This window comes from Ovis aries, chromosome 4 (assembly GCF_016772045.2).
Source record: "Ovis aries strain OAR_USU_Benz2616 breed Rambouillet chromosome 4, ARS-UI_Ramb_v3.0, whole genome shotgun sequence".
In the NCBI taxonomy this organism is placed as follows: domain Eukaryota; kingdom Metazoa; phylum Chordata; class Mammalia; order Artiodactyla; family Bovidae; genus Ovis; species Ovis aries.
The window spans coordinates 114,523,737-114,540,262 of NC_056057.1; the positions used below are offsets into that span (position 1 = coordinate 114,523,737).

General features: G+C 44.3%; 1 protein-coding gene across 9 annotated transcripts; it reads right to left on the reverse strand.

The window, feature by feature from the left end:
* Positions 1–10,364: 10,364 nt before the first annotated feature.
* Positions 10,365–16,238, reverse strand: LOC114114576 (transmembrane protein 176B-like). Of its 9 annotated transcripts, XM_042249037.1 has the most exons (9): positions 15,970–16,238; positions 14,757–14,815; positions 14,354–14,428; positions 14,165–14,243; positions 13,157–13,370; positions 12,667–12,723; positions 12,210–12,431; positions 11,198–11,317; positions 10,365–10,662 (listed from the first exon to the last, which is right to left on the reverse strand). In XM_042249037.1, exons 5-9 carry the CDS (start codon positions 13,265–13,267, stop codon positions 10,567–10,569), a joined length of 606 nt encoding a protein of 201 aa, XP_042104971.1. In that variant the 5' UTR covers positions 13,268–13,370; positions 14,165–14,243; positions 14,354–14,428; positions 14,757–14,815; positions 15,970–16,238; the 3' UTR covers positions 10,365–10,566. The 9 variants fall into 9 exon arrangements, with proteins under 9 accessions (XP_042104971.1, XP_042104974.1, XP_042104972.1 ...); XM_042249040.1 differs by lacking the exon at positions 14,757–14,815 and having other exon boundaries at positions 13,220–13,370; XM_042249038.1 differs by lacking the exon at positions 14,757–14,815 and having other exon boundaries at positions 10,365–10,659.
* Positions 16,239–16,526: the final 288 nt, after the last annotated feature.

A 16,526-nucleotide genomic window follows, 5' to 3' on the forward strand; every position in this document is an offset into this window, starting at 1 on the left:
GGATTCTGATCGCTAGAATTTTGTTAAGGATTTTTGCATCTGTGTTCATCAGTGATATTGGCCTGTAGTTCTCTTTTTTTGTGGCATCTTTGTCTGGTTTTGGTATTAGGGTGATGGTGGCCTCATAGAATGAGTTTCGAAGTCTACCTTCCTCTAAAATTTTCTGGAAGAGTTTGAGTAGGATAGGTGTTAACTCTTCTCTAAATTTTTGGTAGAATTCGGCTGTGAAGCTGTCTGGTCCTGGGCTTTTGTTTGCTGGAAGATTTCTGATTACAGTTTCAATTTCTGTGCTTGTGATGGGTCTGTTAAGATTTTCTATTTCTTCCTGGTTCAGTTTTGGAAAGTTGTACTTTTCTAAGAATGTGTCTATTTCTTCCAAGCTGTCCATTTTATCAGCACATAGTTGCTGATAGTAGTCTCTTATGATCCTTTGTATTTCTGTGCTGTCTGTTGTGATCTCTCCATTTTAATTTCTAATTTTGTTGATTTGATTCTTCTCTCTTTGTTTCTTGATGAGTCTGGCTAATGGTTTGTCAACTTTATTGACATGGTTTATCTTCTCAAACATATCTTCTCAAAGAACCAGCTTTTGGCTTTGCTGATTTTTGCTATGGTCTCTTTTGTTTCTTTTGCACTTATTTCTGCCTTAATTTTTAAGATTTCTTTCCTTCTACTAACCCTGGGGTTCTCCATTTCTTCATTTTCTAGTTGCTTTAGGTGTAGGGTTAGGTTATCCATTTGACTTTTGTCTTGTTTCTTGAGGTAAGCCTGTATTGCTATGAATCTTCCCCTTAGCACTGCTTTTACAGTGTTCCATAGGTTTGGGGTTGTTGTGTTTTCATTTCATTCATTTCTATGCATATTTTTATTTCTTTTTGATTTCTTCTGTGATTTGTTGGTTATTCAGCAGCGTGTTGTTCAGCCTCCATATGTTGGAACTTTTAATAGTTTTTCTCCTGCAATTGACATCTAATCTTACTGCATTGTGGTCAGGAAAGATGCTTGGAATAATTTCAATTTTTTTGAATTTACCAAGGCTAGATTTATGGCCCAGGATGTGATCTATCCTGGAGAAGATTCCATCTGCACTTGAGAAAAAGGTGAAATTCCATCTTTGGGGGTAAAATGTTCTATAGATATCAATTAGGTCTAACTGGTCTATTGTATCATTTAAAGTTTGTGTTTCCTTGTTAATTTTCTATTTAGTCCATCTATCCATAGTTGTGAGTGGAGAGTTAAAGTCTCCCACTATTATTGTGTTATTGTTCATTTCCCCTTTCATACTTGTTAGTATTTGTCTTACATATTGTGGTGCTCCTATGTTGGGTGCACATATATTTATAATTGTTATGTCTTCTTCTTGGATTGATCCTTTGATCGTTATGTAGTGTCCTTCTTTGTCTCTTTTCACAGCCTTTATTTTAAAGTCTATTTTATCTGATATAAGTATTGCTATTTCTGCTTTCTTTTGGTCTCTATTTGTGTGGAATATCTATTTCCAGCACTTCACTTTCAGTCTGTATGTGTCCCTTGTTTTGAGGTGGGTCTCTTGTAGACAACATATATAGGGGTCTTGTTTTTGTATCCATTCAGTCAGTCTTTGTCTTTTGGTTGGGGTATTCAACCCATTTACATTTAAGGTAATTATTGACAAGTATGATCCCATTGCCATTTACTTTGTTGTTTTGTGTTCGAATTTATACACCCTTTCTGTGTTTCCTGTCTAGAGAAGATCCTTTAGCATTTGTTGGAGAGCTGGTTTAGTGGTGCTGAATTCTCTCAGCTTTTGCTTGTCTGTAAAGCTTTTGATTTCTCCTTCATATTTGAATGAGATCCTTGCTGGGTACAGTAATCTGGGCTGTAGGTTATTTTCTTTTATCACTTTAAGTATGTCTTGCCATTCCCTTCTGGTTTGAAGAGTATCTATTGAGAGATCAGCTGTTATCCTTATGGGAATCTCCTTGTGTGTTATTTGTTGTTTTTCCCTTGCTACTTTTAGTATTTGTTCTTTGTTAATTTGACTAATATGTGTTTTGGGTTGTTTTGCCTTGGGTTTATCCTGTTTGGGACCCTCTGGCTTTCATGGGCTTGGGTGACTATTTCCTTCCCCATTTTAGGGAAGTTTTCAACTATTATCTCCTTAAGTATTTTCTCATGGTCTTTCTTTTTGTCTTCTTCTTCTGGGACTCCTATGATTCGAATTTGGGGGCATTTAACATTGTCCCAGAGATCTCTGAGATTGTCCTCATTTCTTTTAATTCTTTTTTCTTTTTTCCCCTCTGCTTCATTTATTTCTACCATTCTATCTTCTACCTCACTTATCCTATCTTCTGCCTCTGTTATTCTACTGTTGGTTCCCTCCAGAGTGTTTTTTTATCTCATGTATTGGATTATTCATTATATATTGACTCTTTTTTATTTCTTCTACGTCCCTGTTAAACATTTCTTGCGTCTTCTCAATCCTTGTCTCCAGGCTATTTATCTGTAATTCCATTTTGTTTTCAAGATTTTGGATCATTTTCACTATCATTATTCGGAATTCTTTATCAGGTGGATTCCCTATGTCTTCCTCTTTTGTTTGGTTTGGTGGGCATTTATCTTGTTCCTTTACCTGGTAAGTATTTCTCTGCCTTTTCATCTTGTTTATATTGCTATGTTTGGGGTGGCCTTTCTGTATTCTGCCAGTTTGTGGTTCCTCTTTATTGTGGATGTTCCTTGCTGTGGGTGGGGCTGGACGGGTGGCTTGTCAAGGTTTCCTGGTTAAGGAAGCTTGTGTCGGTGTTCTGGTGGGTGGAGCTGGATTTCTTCTCTCTGGAGTGCAGTGAAGTGTCCAGTAGTGAGTTTTGATATGTCAGTGGGTTTTGGTGTGACTTTGGGCAGCCTGTATATTGAAGCTCAGAGCTATGTTCCTGTGTTGCTGGAGAATTTGTATGGTATGTCTTGCTCTGGAACTTGTTGGCTCTTGGGTGGTGCTTGGTTTCAGTGTTGGTATAGAGGCTTTTGATTAGCTTTTATTGATTAATGTTCCCTAGAGTCAGGAGTTCTCTGGTGTTCTCAGGTTTGGGACTTAAGCCTCCTGCCTCTGGATTTCAGTCTTATTCTTACAGTAGCCTCAAGACTTCTCCATCTACACAGCACTGATGATAAAACATCTAGGTTGATGATGAAGTTTCTCCACAGTGAGGGACACCCAGAGAGGTACATAGAGTTACATGGAGAAGAGGGAGGAGGAAGATACAGGTGACCAGGAGGAACAGAGCAGGGATCAAAAGGGGAGCAAGCAAGCTAGCCAGTAATTACTTCCCTATGTGCTCTCCACAGTCTGGACCCCTCGGAGATGTTCATGGAGGTATACAGAGAAGAGAAGAGGGAGAAAGGAGACCGAGGTGGCCAGGAGGATAAAGGGGTGAATCAGAAGGAGAGAGACAGATCCATCCAGTAATCAGTTCCCTAAGTGTTCTCCACACCGTGGGACACACCAAGAGATTCACCGAGTTGGGTAGAGAAGAGAAGGGGGAGGGAGGAGTTAGAGGCAACCTGGTGGAGAAAAAGGAGAGTCAAAAGAGAGAGAGAACAATCAAGCCATTAATCTCACTCCTAAGTAAAAATGGGTACTGAAGATCGGGTTCTTAAAGGTACAAAATTGATAACAAATATCAAAAAGCAAAGATTAAAAATCTAGAGTAGAGGTTAGATTCTCAAAAATACAATATTAAAAAAAACCAAAGTCACAAAATTATAATATATTTATATGAAGTTTCCTTTAAAAATAGGGTCTTTTTTTTAACAAGGTAATAGTAGGTTATAAAAATGAAAACTAAAGGAGTAATAGAATGCTCAAACTACATCACAGTTGCACTCATCTCACATGCTAGTAAAGTAATGCTCAAAATTCTCCAAGCCAGGTTTCAGCAATACATGAACCATGAACTTCCAGATGTTCAAGCTAGTTTTAGAAAAGGCAGAGGAACCAGAGATCAAATTGCCAACATCTGCTGGATCATGGAAAAGCAAGAGAGTTCCAGAAACACATCTATTTCTGCTTTATTGACTACGCCAAAGCCTTTGACTGTGTGGATCACAATAAACTGTGGAAAATTCTGATGGGTGGGAATTCCAGACCACCTGACCTGCCTCTTGAGAAACTTCTATGCAGGTCAGGAAGCAACAGTTAGAACTGGACATGGAACAACAGACTGGTTCCAAATAGGAAAAGGAATATGTCAAGGCTGTATATTGCCACCCTGCTTATTTAACTTATATGCAAAGTACATCATGAGAAACGCTGTACTGGAAGAAGCACAAGCTGGCATCAAGATTGCCGGGAGAAATATCAATAACCTCAGATATGCAGATGACACCACCCTTATGGCAGAAAGTGAAGAGGAACTCAAAAGCCTCTTGATGAAAGTGAAGGAGGAGAGTGAACAAGTTGGCTTAAAGCTCAACATTCAGAAAACAAAGATCATGGCATCCGGTCCCATCACTTCATGGGAAATAGATGGGGAAGCAGTGGAAACAGTGTCAGACTTTAATTTTGGGGGCTCCATAATCACTGCAGATGGTGATTGCAGCCGTGAAATTGAAAGACTCCTACTCCTTGGAAGGAAAGTTATGACCAACCTAAAGAGCATATTAAAAAGCAGAGACATTACCTTGCCAACAAAGGTCTGTCTAGTCAAGGCTATGCTTTTTCTAGTAGTCATGTTTGGATGTGAGAGTTGGACTGTGAAAAAATCTGAGTGCTGAAGAATTGATGCTTTTGAACTGTGGTGTTGGAGAAGACTCTTGAGAGTCCCTTGGACTGAAAGGAGATCCAACCAGTCCACTCTAAAGGAGATCAGTCCTGGGTGTTCTTTGGATGGACAGATGCTTAAGCTGAAACCCCAATACTTTGGCCACCTCATGTGAAGAATTGACTTATTGGAAAAGACTCTGGTGCTGGGAGGGATTGGGGGCAGGAGGAGAAGGGGATGACAGAGGATGAGATGGCTGGATGGCACCACCAACTCGATAGACATGAATTTGAGTGGACTCTGGGAGTTGGTGATGGACAGGGAGGCCTGGCATGTTGCAATTCATGGGGTCGCAAAGAGTCGGACAAAACTGAGCGACTGAACTGAACTGACCTGAACTGAGAGGACTTAGAAATAAAAATTTTTTTAAAAATGTGTAATTTTAAAAATGGTAATAGTAAAAATATATCTAGGGCTTTCTCTGGAGGTGTTGCAGACAGTGTGGGGTCAGTTCATTTTCCGATAGTTCCTTGATCAGGCTTATACTTCTCAAGATCTATAGGCCCCTTCCTATGTAGTCAGTGCTAACTACAGGGTTTTAATCTATTGCACCTGTCACTTCCAAAGCAGTTCCCTCTGTTTATTTTAGCTTCTTCTGTTTGCTGGTCTCTTCAGTGCCTAATTTCCACCCTGACACAAGGGGGCAGTGGTGGTCACTTTTTTAGGCTCACTTGTTCAGTCGTGCTGTGAGGAGGGAGGAACACTGCAAACAAATATCACTGGCTGTGTGGGGAGTGCTCGCAGTGTTTCAGCCCCACCGGTTTGCCCCCACTCACAGCGTGGGTACTTTCATGGTCTACACTGCTCAGGCTCTAGGTTGCTCTGCTGGGAACTGTCTGAGGTGGGCCCTGGGTTGAGTGCACTTCCCAGGTCTAAGCCACTCAGGTTCAGGTTCTCAGGTACTCCACAAAGGCGCAGACTCGGTTGGGCCTGCGTTTTGTGCCCTTCCCAGGTCCGAGCAGCTCAGGTGACCAGGTGCTTGTCAAGCACAGTCACCCCCAGTTGGGGGGGGGGTTCATCTTATCGCCTCAGCTGTCCCAGCCGCTCATTTTTCTGGGTGTACAAGGGGCGCACCTTCTCAGCTGTGCCCTGTGTCTCTTCTGGGGAGCTGATCTCTGGCTGCAACCCTCCCGGCGGATGTCAATCGTCCAGAATCCCAAGAAGTCTTGGTTAGCAATGAAGCCTCCTTGCAGTTTGGTAGAGGATGCCTCTCTGGGGCCACAATTGCCCCCTTCCGGCTCTGGCTGCCCTTGTCTGCCTGTCTCCAGCAGGGGATGGGCTGGTCCATAGCCAGCTAGCTCTGCTCAATCCTTTGTTCTGTGAGCGGGCCTGGCAGTGTCTTAGGTTAGGGGTTTTTGCGGGATGCTATCCCACAGTCTGGGTTGCTATCTCAAGTTAGTTCCCTCACATTGCTCTGAGGACATTCAGGCCCAGTCCTTACCCTAAGCAATGCAGCCTGCACCTCCCTGTCCAGCCCCTGCTTGCTAGTGGCATATGCAAGCCTCTGGGCTGCTTCTCCACTGGGAGTTGCCATTAGGCACGTTATCTGTGGGATTTATTTATTTATCTATTTATTTATCCATCCTCCCGGTTCTGTTGCCCTCTGAGATTCCAAGACTCACCACAGACCCGCTGGTGAGTGTTTCCTGGTGTTTGGAAACTTCTCTCTTTTTTTAAGACTCCCTTCCTGGGATGGATCTCCATCCCTACCTCTTTTGTCTCTCTTCTTATCTTTTATATTTTGTCCTACCTCCTTTTGAAGACAATGGGCTGCCTTTCTGGGCGCCTGATGTCCTCTGCCAGCATTCAGAACTTGTTTTGTGGAATTTGCTCAGCATTCAAATGTTCTTTCAATGAATTTGTGGGGGGAAAATTGGTCTCCCCGTCCTATTCCTCTGCCACCTTAGGACTGCCTCATCTTGTCTTTATAAACCTTTCCTTGAAAGCCTGCAAGGAGTTTGGGTCTTTTAATCACAAGTTGCCCCAGTTTCCTTGCTTGGCATCTTGCAGTAAAACTATTCTTTCCTACTTCACCCAAACACCTGTCTCGAGATTCAGCTCAGTACCCATGTACAGAGACCCAGTTTCAACAACACCATGTTCTTGTATAAAAATATTACACTAGCATAAAAACACACATTCTTCCAAAATTGCTATGTATGTAATTTAATTCAATTGAAGTCCCAACATTTTGTATGTAGAATTAACTAATACTTCTCAACATTAATATTTGTTAACTATTTTCTTTGGATGAAAAATGCCTGCATAATCAAATCAGTCTGGTATTGACATAAAAGACAAATCAGGGGCTTCCCTGGTGGTCCAGTGGCTAAGATACACACTTCTAATGCAGGGGGTCTGGATTCAATCTCTGGCCAGGGAACTAGATCCTACAGGCCAAAACAAAGAATTCATATGCCACACTAAAAGACCTTGCATGCTGCAACTAAAACCTGGAGGAGCCATATAAATAATAAATATTTTCCTTAAAAAAGAAAAGACAAACCAGTAAGCAGAATCCCAGTTAATAATGGGATTATTAAGACAAAGACAGAGAAACAATGATTTATGTAGTAAGTGGTGCTTACCCAAATGGGTTTCTAACTTGAAGCTAATAAAACTGAGCTCCTAGCCCACACTATATAAAAGTCCAAGGAAGATTAAATTCTTATCTGTAAAAAATAAAATGACAAGAGTTGGGTGTACTTTCTTAACCAAAACATGAACCCAGAAGTTATCCAAAAAAAGATATCTTTAATATATTATTATGATATCAGAGTTAAAGACCAAAAAAAAAATCTGAAAAAAATGAAATCTTAAAATCCATGTTATAAAAAAAGCTCACAAAATCAAGGCAAATGTGCAATATATGTGTAGATTGTTCAAGAAGAACAACAAATAGCCAATACTTATATCAAAAGATACTCAACTTCACAAATAGTCAAGGAGATAAATATCAAAACAATTTGCACAAATTAAAATGTGTTCTGTATCTGCTACTGTGAAGGGTCAGTAGTGAGGTTAAGGAGGACAAAGGCCATTTCAATGCATTGCAGGTAAAATGCAAGCGATTCAAGCCTTTTTGGAAAGCACTCTGATAATATTTATTGCATTTTTAAATATTAATACTGTTCAGTGAGAACTCCTATTCCAAAGACTCCATCTCACAGAAATAAGAGCTCCAGTTACACAACCCAGGATCGCAGCTTTGTTTCTAGAGACAAAAACACAGGAAGAGAGGTAAAAGTTCATCAGTAGGTTCTTCCCTGGTGGCTCAGAGGTTAAGAATCCACCTGCCAATGCAGGAGACTCGGGTTTGATCCCTGGGTCAGGAAGATCCCCTGGAGAAGGACATGGCAACCTACTCCAGTATTCTTGCCTGGAGAATTCCACAGACATAGGAGCCTACAGTCCATGGGGTTGCAGAGTTGGACAGAACTGAATGACTGAGCATATAGCACAGCGATTTCATGGAAACACCATGCAGCCATTAAAGAGGACTCCTGGAATGCTTAAGACTAAATACACTGACCACACCAAGTGCTGGAGAGCATGTGAAGGACATGGTTGGGATATAAAATAGCGCCATGGCTTTGGAAAGCACATGGTAGACCATGATCTTTCAGCCATCTCATTCCTAGGTATTTCCCAAGAGAAAAGAAAGAATGTGTCCATAGAGACCTGTACCTCCTGACTATTTACAGATGCTTTACCTGTGGTGGTCCAAAACCAGGAACAACCCAAATATCCATCAACAGGTGATCAGATGAAGAAACTGTGGTATATCCACACAATGGAATGTAACTTCTAAATAAAAAGAAATGAGCTACTGATGCACAACAACATGGATGAATCTCAAAATCATTAGACTTAATAAATCAACTATACTCCAATATAAAATTTAAATAAAATAAAAATTAAACTTTTTTAAAAATCAAGTTTACTGAAAATACACCAAAAACCCTGAATATAATACATTATAAATTAACTATGCTGCTGCTGCTGCTGCTGCTAAGTTGCTTCAGTCGTGTCTGACTGTGACCCCATAAACTGTAGCCCACCAGGCTCCTCTGTCCACGGAATTCTCCAGGCAAGAATACTGGAGTGGGTGGCCATTTCCTTCTCCAGGGGATCTTCCTGACCCAGAGATCGAACCCAGGTCTCCTACACGGCAGGCAGATTCTTTACTGTCTGAGCCACAAGGGAAGCTTGTAGTAACAGTGGCATAGGTTGTTTTCCAGGACTTGGAGTCAGCCCCTGTCCAGTTCAAGCTGGCTAAGACAGATTGGGACCACCAACCCTAAAACTCAGCCTGCATGGGGGTCCAGTGAATGACCTTTTGACATCAGAACACTCCACCCTCTGGTCATGCTAGTGCCTCCATTTTTGGACATGCATCCCGTGACGAAGCCCATAAATCAGACACGCTGGTACAGAGTGCCAGCTACCTCACCTTTCCCCACTTCCAGTCACCTTTCTCCACACATAAGACCACCCTGCTTCTCTACCCCACAAAGACTTCAAGACCCTTGCCTTCGGGAGGCATATTTGAGATTCATTCTCCCGTCTCCTCACTTGGCTGTCTCATATAAATGCCTTCTCTGATGCAAACCTCAGCATCTTGGCATTTGGTGATGCTTGCTGTGTGTTGGCCAAATGAATCTGGTTCCATAACAGAAATGCTTATATCTATATATTTATATTGTACATAGAAAATTTTAAAAGTAAAAACCTTATCGGTCATATCATTTACCATGAGAGGTGAATAACAGGTGTACTTGTGTATGGTGTGTGTGTGTGTAGTGAGAGAACCAACAGTAATTACTGCAAAAAAGAAGAGAGTAAGAAAGAGATGGAGGAGACAGAGAAGAAAGAAAAGAAGGAAGGGAGGGAAGGAGGAAGGAAAGAAAGTAAAAAGACAGAGGGGGAGGAAGAGGAAGGGCAGGAGGAAAGGGAGGGAGGGAGGCAGTGATCTCGGTCCATGTCTCACTGGCTCCATAAAGCCCACAGATCCGTTATAGATGCTTAATGACAATAGGTAAAAAAATGCTAGCTATTTTTGCTTTACTTTGAACAGAAGGAAATCGTCAAAAGGAGTTTTTGCACTTGGCATATAGAGCAGAACGAAAATTTAGTCTTATTCAGATCCAGTTTCCATATGATACATCAGTCAGTCAGTTCAGTCACTCAGTCATGTCTGACTCTTTGCTACCCCATGGACTGCAGCATGCCAGGCCTCCCTTTCTATCACCAACACTTGGAGCTTACTCAAACTCATGTCCATTGAGTCGGCGATGCCATCCAGCCATCTCATCCTCTGTCGCCCCTTTCTCCTCCTGCCTTCAGTCTTTCCCAGCATCAGGGTCTTTTCCAATGAGTCAGTTCTATTCATCAGGTAGCCAAAGTATTGCAGTTTCAGCTTCAGCATCATTCCTTCCAATGAACATTCAGGACTGATTTCCTTTAGGACAGACTGGTTGGCTCTCATACGTAATTGTCATTTAATTTCATGAGTATCAATGCACCAGGTATATTAGCAAAAGAAGACTACATCTTTTCAGCACAAAATCATTTTTTTGGGTTGCTTCTGTTTAATCAGCACTGGGGGAAACATGACAATACCTGTTTGCTGAATGGAAGACCCTGGAGTGGCCACAGTGGGTGAGGGTGGGGAGAAGAAAAGTGGAAGCAAGTCTGTGGGACAGGGCAGTGAGGGACGCTGGGTGACTCGGGAGGGACATGCAGAGCCCAGGCAAGGGTCTCTGGCTGCTCACAGTACAATGACAGCCGTGGTCTTCTCCTTGGAGGGGGAGGGGGGCACTGAATTCTCCCCCAGCAGATTCCTCTCTGACCCTTCCTCATCCTGCTGGAAAAAAAAAAAAAAAAAACAGGAAGAAAATCAATCCTCGGGAGGAAAGGAGGAAAAGGATGGGACAGAGTCAGCTCCATTTGGCAATCAGGCAAAGGAAAGAAGGAGGGAAGGAAAAGTTGATGGAAGAAGGGGAGCTAGACAAGATCTAGGCCAGAAAAGAGAGAAAGTGGGGAACTGAGAGCAAAGAAGCGGGGGAGGCAGATGTTAACCCAGGTCAAAGTGATGGGGTCACCTTACCCAGACAGCGAAGGGCAGAGCCCAGCACAGGCAAAGGCTGAGTGGGGGGGGGGGGGCATGACCTTGGCTCAGCCGTGTTCCTGCCCTGCTGTGGTTCCCTAGAGCCACACCAGCCAGACCCGCTCTTTCCCTGCATGATGTGTGTGCTCAGTCGCTTCAGTCGTGTCTGAGTCTTTGTGACGCAGTGGACCGTAGCCCGCCGGGCTCCTCTGTCTCTGGGATTCTCCAGACAAGAATATTGGAGTGGGTTGCCATTTCTTCCTCCAGGAGATCTTTCTCCCTAACAGCTCACCAGGGCCCGGGAGCTCTGGCCACAGAAGCTTCGAAGACCCACGCCCAGGGAAGCCAAGGACACAATGACCTGCAGAACACAGATAGCCAGGAGCAGAGCACAGATTCCTAGGAACAAATCCTAAAGATAAAGGGGAAAAAAAAGTTACCGTCAGGAGTCAGCTCCCGTGATTCCTCTGTTACTCTCATCTTGCTAGGAGGTATCAGAGTCTGTTCAACTAACTCCTTCTCACCCAGAAGCAGACTGCATTTTCCAACCACAGGGGCAGCCAGTCTCCATCCCATTTGCTTGTCTGCAGGGTGACCTTACCACGCCCTGTGACGAGGTGGAGACTATTGCTCAACCCCCTGGAATCTGGAATCAAAGCCTGGGAATGCTTTGATCAACAACATACAGTGGAAGTGACACTAGGGCCTGGCAGCTTCCTTTGCCTACATCTTAAAATGCTCACAGTGGGATGCTGCCTATTGTGACCCGGTTGCCCAAGCCACACAGAGAAGCCATTGTAGCCTCCCTGGCTGGTACTCCCCAGCTGAGCACCTTGACATGTGAGTGTGCCATCTTGGCAGTCCAGCCAATCAAGTTCCTGGATGACTTCACACCCAACTGACCCATGACTGCAACTGCCTGAGAAAACCCAAGTGAGGACTGCCCGTGTGAGCCTAGTCAACCCACAGAATGTGAGACATACTAACCAACTGCAGTGTTAAGTCACTGCATTTGGGGGCCGTGTGTTACCTGGCAGGGGATGAGTGATAGCAGTCACACACCAGGAAAGACGGAAGGGTTGCTCATGATATCCTGTCTCTTCTTTGCTCCTCATCCCCTTTGATTCAGGGAATGATCATGCCCAGACATCTGAACGGTGTCTTCAGTTTAAGTTAAAACCTCCCGAACCAACAACCTCAGATGAGGTCCACGCTCAGAGGGCCTCCATCTCTGCCCTCTGGTGCCCCAGTCCCCCAATTTACAGCTGTGATGTGTTCTTGGGAGACTGACTCTCCTTTCTCACCATCAGCATTTGCATGTATCTTCTGCAGTCCTCCTCCTCCCACGATGAATAGGAACTTCTTCGCTGGTACCAAGAGGTAGGGGTGACAGGGACTAAGGAATCACACACAGAGCTGATGTCATAGAAGCCATCATCTTCCCAGAGGAAGCTATTCACACAGAAGACGACAGCGGCCACGGCTGTGGGGATGCCAGCCAGGGTGAGCAGACCTGATGCGCAGCCCTAGAAGAGAGAGGTTCAAGAGGCGGTCCCCCTCCATGGATGGCAGAGCCGTGGGGTCCCAGCCTCAAACCAACCTCCTCTTCCCCAGCTTCCTGGCCCGGGATAAACCCTCCCTACCCCTCCAGGAAAGATCTTAGGATATTTGAAACCACTGGAGCAAAGAGAAAAATAGAGCAGGAAAACAGACATCGTAGGGGGACAGAGGACAAGGTGGGGCAGAGGATGCCTGACTCACTGAGAGTTTGCCCCGGCGCTTCTTGTGGACAATGGCCCCAACGCCTGCTGCAATGGCCTAGGAAGAGAAGACACCAGAAAAGCCCTCCAGTTGACCGTCTCCCATCACACTTCTCCCAACAGGCCCCGGAACAGCCAGTTTGAAGCAGGATCCAAAAGCCAGGCAAAGAAACCTAGCAGACAGACAGGACTCCGCTTACAACTGCCTGACTCTTCCCAGCCACGCCTTCAAGAGGAAAACGGAGGGTGGAAGGGTTTTGCCCACCCGCTAAGGCAGCCTCCTCATCACTGTTGTTCATTCACTAAGAGGTGTCCGACTCTTTGTGACCCCATGGACTGCAGCAGGCCAGGCTCCCCTGTCCTTCACCAACTTCCAGAGATTGCTCAAACTCATGACCATCCAGTCGGTGATGCCACCCAATCATCTCATACTCTGTCTTCCCAGTCTCCTCCCGCCTTCTGGGGAGTGGTTATGCTGCCCTTGTCATTACCCCCAAGGCCACTAGGGGGCAGAGAAGTCCCATTCTTCCCTGGATCAGGGCCCAGCCAGGAACCTTCCCTGAAGAGGTCCATTCCCCAGGAAGTGATGTGTTGAAGATCATTTTGCAAACTGGTCAGCTCAGCAAATAACCAACTTGCTAAATCATGGTGAGTTATTTGAAGCTTTGGTTTTCCTCGGAGTGCTCCCCACAGCTTCTGTTTCATCTAAGAAGGAGGGAGTTTTCTTCATCTCAGTTCATTGTCTTCTCAATTTGGGGGACATGATATCCCATCAGGCCTGTGACCCTGCCATGACCTGACCACCACTTCCTACAGTGACACAGCTGGGATGTTGACTGACCGAGTGGCAAGCTTCTACCTGATGGTTTTTAATAAGTTGATTTTATGTGAAATGACCCAGTGCCCCATGGAGATGGAGAGAGTCTTCTTGGAAGAGGGTCCTCCTTACTAAGGAGTGGTGCTGGAGAAGACTCTTGAGAGTCCCTTGGACAGCAAGGAGATCCAACCAATCACTCCTAAAGGAAGTTAACCCTGAATATTCATTGGATGGACTGATGCTGAAGTTGAATCTCCGACCATTTGGCCAACTGATGTGAAGAACTGACTCATTGGAAAAGATCTGATGCTGGGAAAGATTGAGGGCAGGAGGAGAAGGGAATGACAGAGGATGAGGTGGTTGGATGGCATCACTGAATAAATGGACATGAGTGTGAGTGAACTCTGGGAGTTGGTGATTGACAGGGAGGCCTAGCATGCTGCAGTCCATGGGGTCACAAAGACTCAGACATCACTGAGCAACTGAACAGCAACAAGTAGGATAGGGGATGGGCGAGCCTTTGTCAGTTTCCCCTCCAAGTGTGTCCCTCTTGGTGGCAGAATGAACTTGAAGACCAGCCCAGAGGGGAGGGGGACCCCACGGGGACAGAGCAGCCCCTCAAACCCGGTGCAGTTCCCACTGCTTCTCCTTCCACGGGTTGGTCCCTGGAGGCTCAACACACCTCAGACATTTCAAGGACTGCAGCCTGGTGTAGCAATGTGAGCTCAAGGGTCTCTGCATGGTTACTGAAAGTCCTCTCACTGCAAGGACATTAAGGTAAGAGGAAAAAGTCAGTCACAGAGGACAAACACCATCAAGAAGTATCCAAAGTTGTCCAAAATCATAGACACAGAAAGTAGAAGGTGGTTACCTAGGGCTGGAGGAGGGGCATTCTCATCGAATGGGCCTGGGGCTTCAGGTTTTCTGATGGAAAAGTTCTGGAACTCTACACAACATGGAGAAGACACATGATGCTGCTAAGCTGTACACTTCAAAATGGCCAAGATAGTGGATCCAGAGTTACACAGTGTGAGGTTTTTTTGTTTTTGTTTTTTTTTTTTTTTTAACCACGATAAAATAAAATAAGGTCTTCCTCTGCATTTGACCTCCTCTTTTAGTAAGAAGCTTTGAACGCTTATGTCTCAGGAAAAAGTGTTTCGTTTTATGAACTCTAGGAAAGCATCGGAGGAAACACAAACTTTAAATGATACGATAGACCAGTTAGACCTAATTGATATCTATAGGACATTTCACCCCAAAACAATGAATTTCACCTTTTTCTCAAGCGCACACGGAACCTTCTCCAAGATAGATCACATCCTGGGCCATAAACCTAGCCGGTAAATTTTAAAAAAATTGGAATTATTCCAAGCATCTTTTCTGACCACAATGCAGTAAGATTAGATCTCAATTACAGGAGAAAAACTATTAAAAATGCCAACATATGGAGGCTGAACAACATGCTGCTGAATAACCAACAAATCACAGAAGAAATCAAAAAGAAATTAAAATATGCATAAATATGAATGAAAATGAAAACACATACAACCCAAAACTTGTGGGACACTGTAAAAGCAGTGCTCAGGGGAAGGTTCATAGCAATACAGGCATACCTCAAGAAACAAGAAAAAAGTCAAATAAATAACCTAACTCTACACCTAAAGCAACTAGAAAAGGAAGAAATGAAGAACTCCAGGGTTAGTAGAAGGAAAGAAATCTTAAAAATTAGGGCAGAAATAAATGCAAGAGAAAGAAGAGACCATAGCAAAAATCAAAAAAGCCAAAAGCTGGTTCTTTTAGAGGATAAATAAAATTGACAAACCATTAGCCAGACTCATCAAGAAACAAAGGGAGAAAAATCAAATCAATAAAATTAGAAATGAAAATGGAGAGATCACAACAGACACCACAGAAATACAGCAGTCTCTTATGAGACTACTATCAGCAATTATATGCCAATAAATTGGACAACGTGGAAGAAATGGACACATTCTTAGAAAAGTACAACTTTCCAAAACTGAACCAGGAAGAAATAGAAAATCTTAACAGACCCATCACAAGCACGGAAATTGAAACTATAATCAGAAATCTTCCAGCAAACAAAAGCCCAGGTCCAGACAACTTCACAGCTGAATTCTACCAAACATTTAGAGAAGAGCTAACACCTATTCTACTCAAACTCTTCCAGAAAATTGCAGAGGAAGGTAAACTTCCAAACTCGTTCTATGAGGCCACCATCACCCTAATCCCAAAACCTGACAAAGATGACACACAAAAAGAAAACTACAGGCCAATATCACTGATGAACATAGATGCAAAAATCCTTAACAACATTCTAGCAATCAGAATCCAACAACACATTAAAAAGATCATACACCATGACCAAGTGGGCTTTATCCCAGGGATGCAAGGATTCTTCAATATCCACAAATCAATCAATATAATACACCACTTTAACAAGTTGAAAAATAAAAGCCATATGATTACCTCAATAGATGCAGAGAAAGCCTTTGACAAAATTCAACATCCATTTATGATAAAAAGCTCTCCAGAAAGCAGGAATAGGTCTAGCATTTCAAACGTTTGACTAGCTCTGGGCAAAGAACTTGACTTCCTCCGGGAAGCAGCGCGGGTCCGAGGCCCCAGTTTCTCCGGGGATGGGATTCAAGGAGAGACCCCACCTCGGAGGCAGGAGAGCCGCTGTTACAGCAAGCCGGGAGCGCTGCTGCAGGGCGGAAGGAGGGCAGGGACGCGGTGGGGGAAGGTAAGCAGTGTTTGCGGGTTTCCACCCGCATCCAGAGGAAGGCTGGGGGCGGGGACCTGCGGGCCCTCCCCACCGCTGGCGCTGCCGCCAGAGGCACCCCGTCCTGGGCCCTGGGCACAGCCAGCCTTCTCCTCCGAAGACCCCTTCGGAAGCTCGGATGAGGCTCAGCCCCTCGGTCCCGCAGGGACCCCTGCCTGTGGGCGCGCCGAGCTGGGTGGGCGCTGTCCCTGATCCTGACGTCCTCACCCTGCTGATCTGGCGTCGCTTTACTGAACTTCCC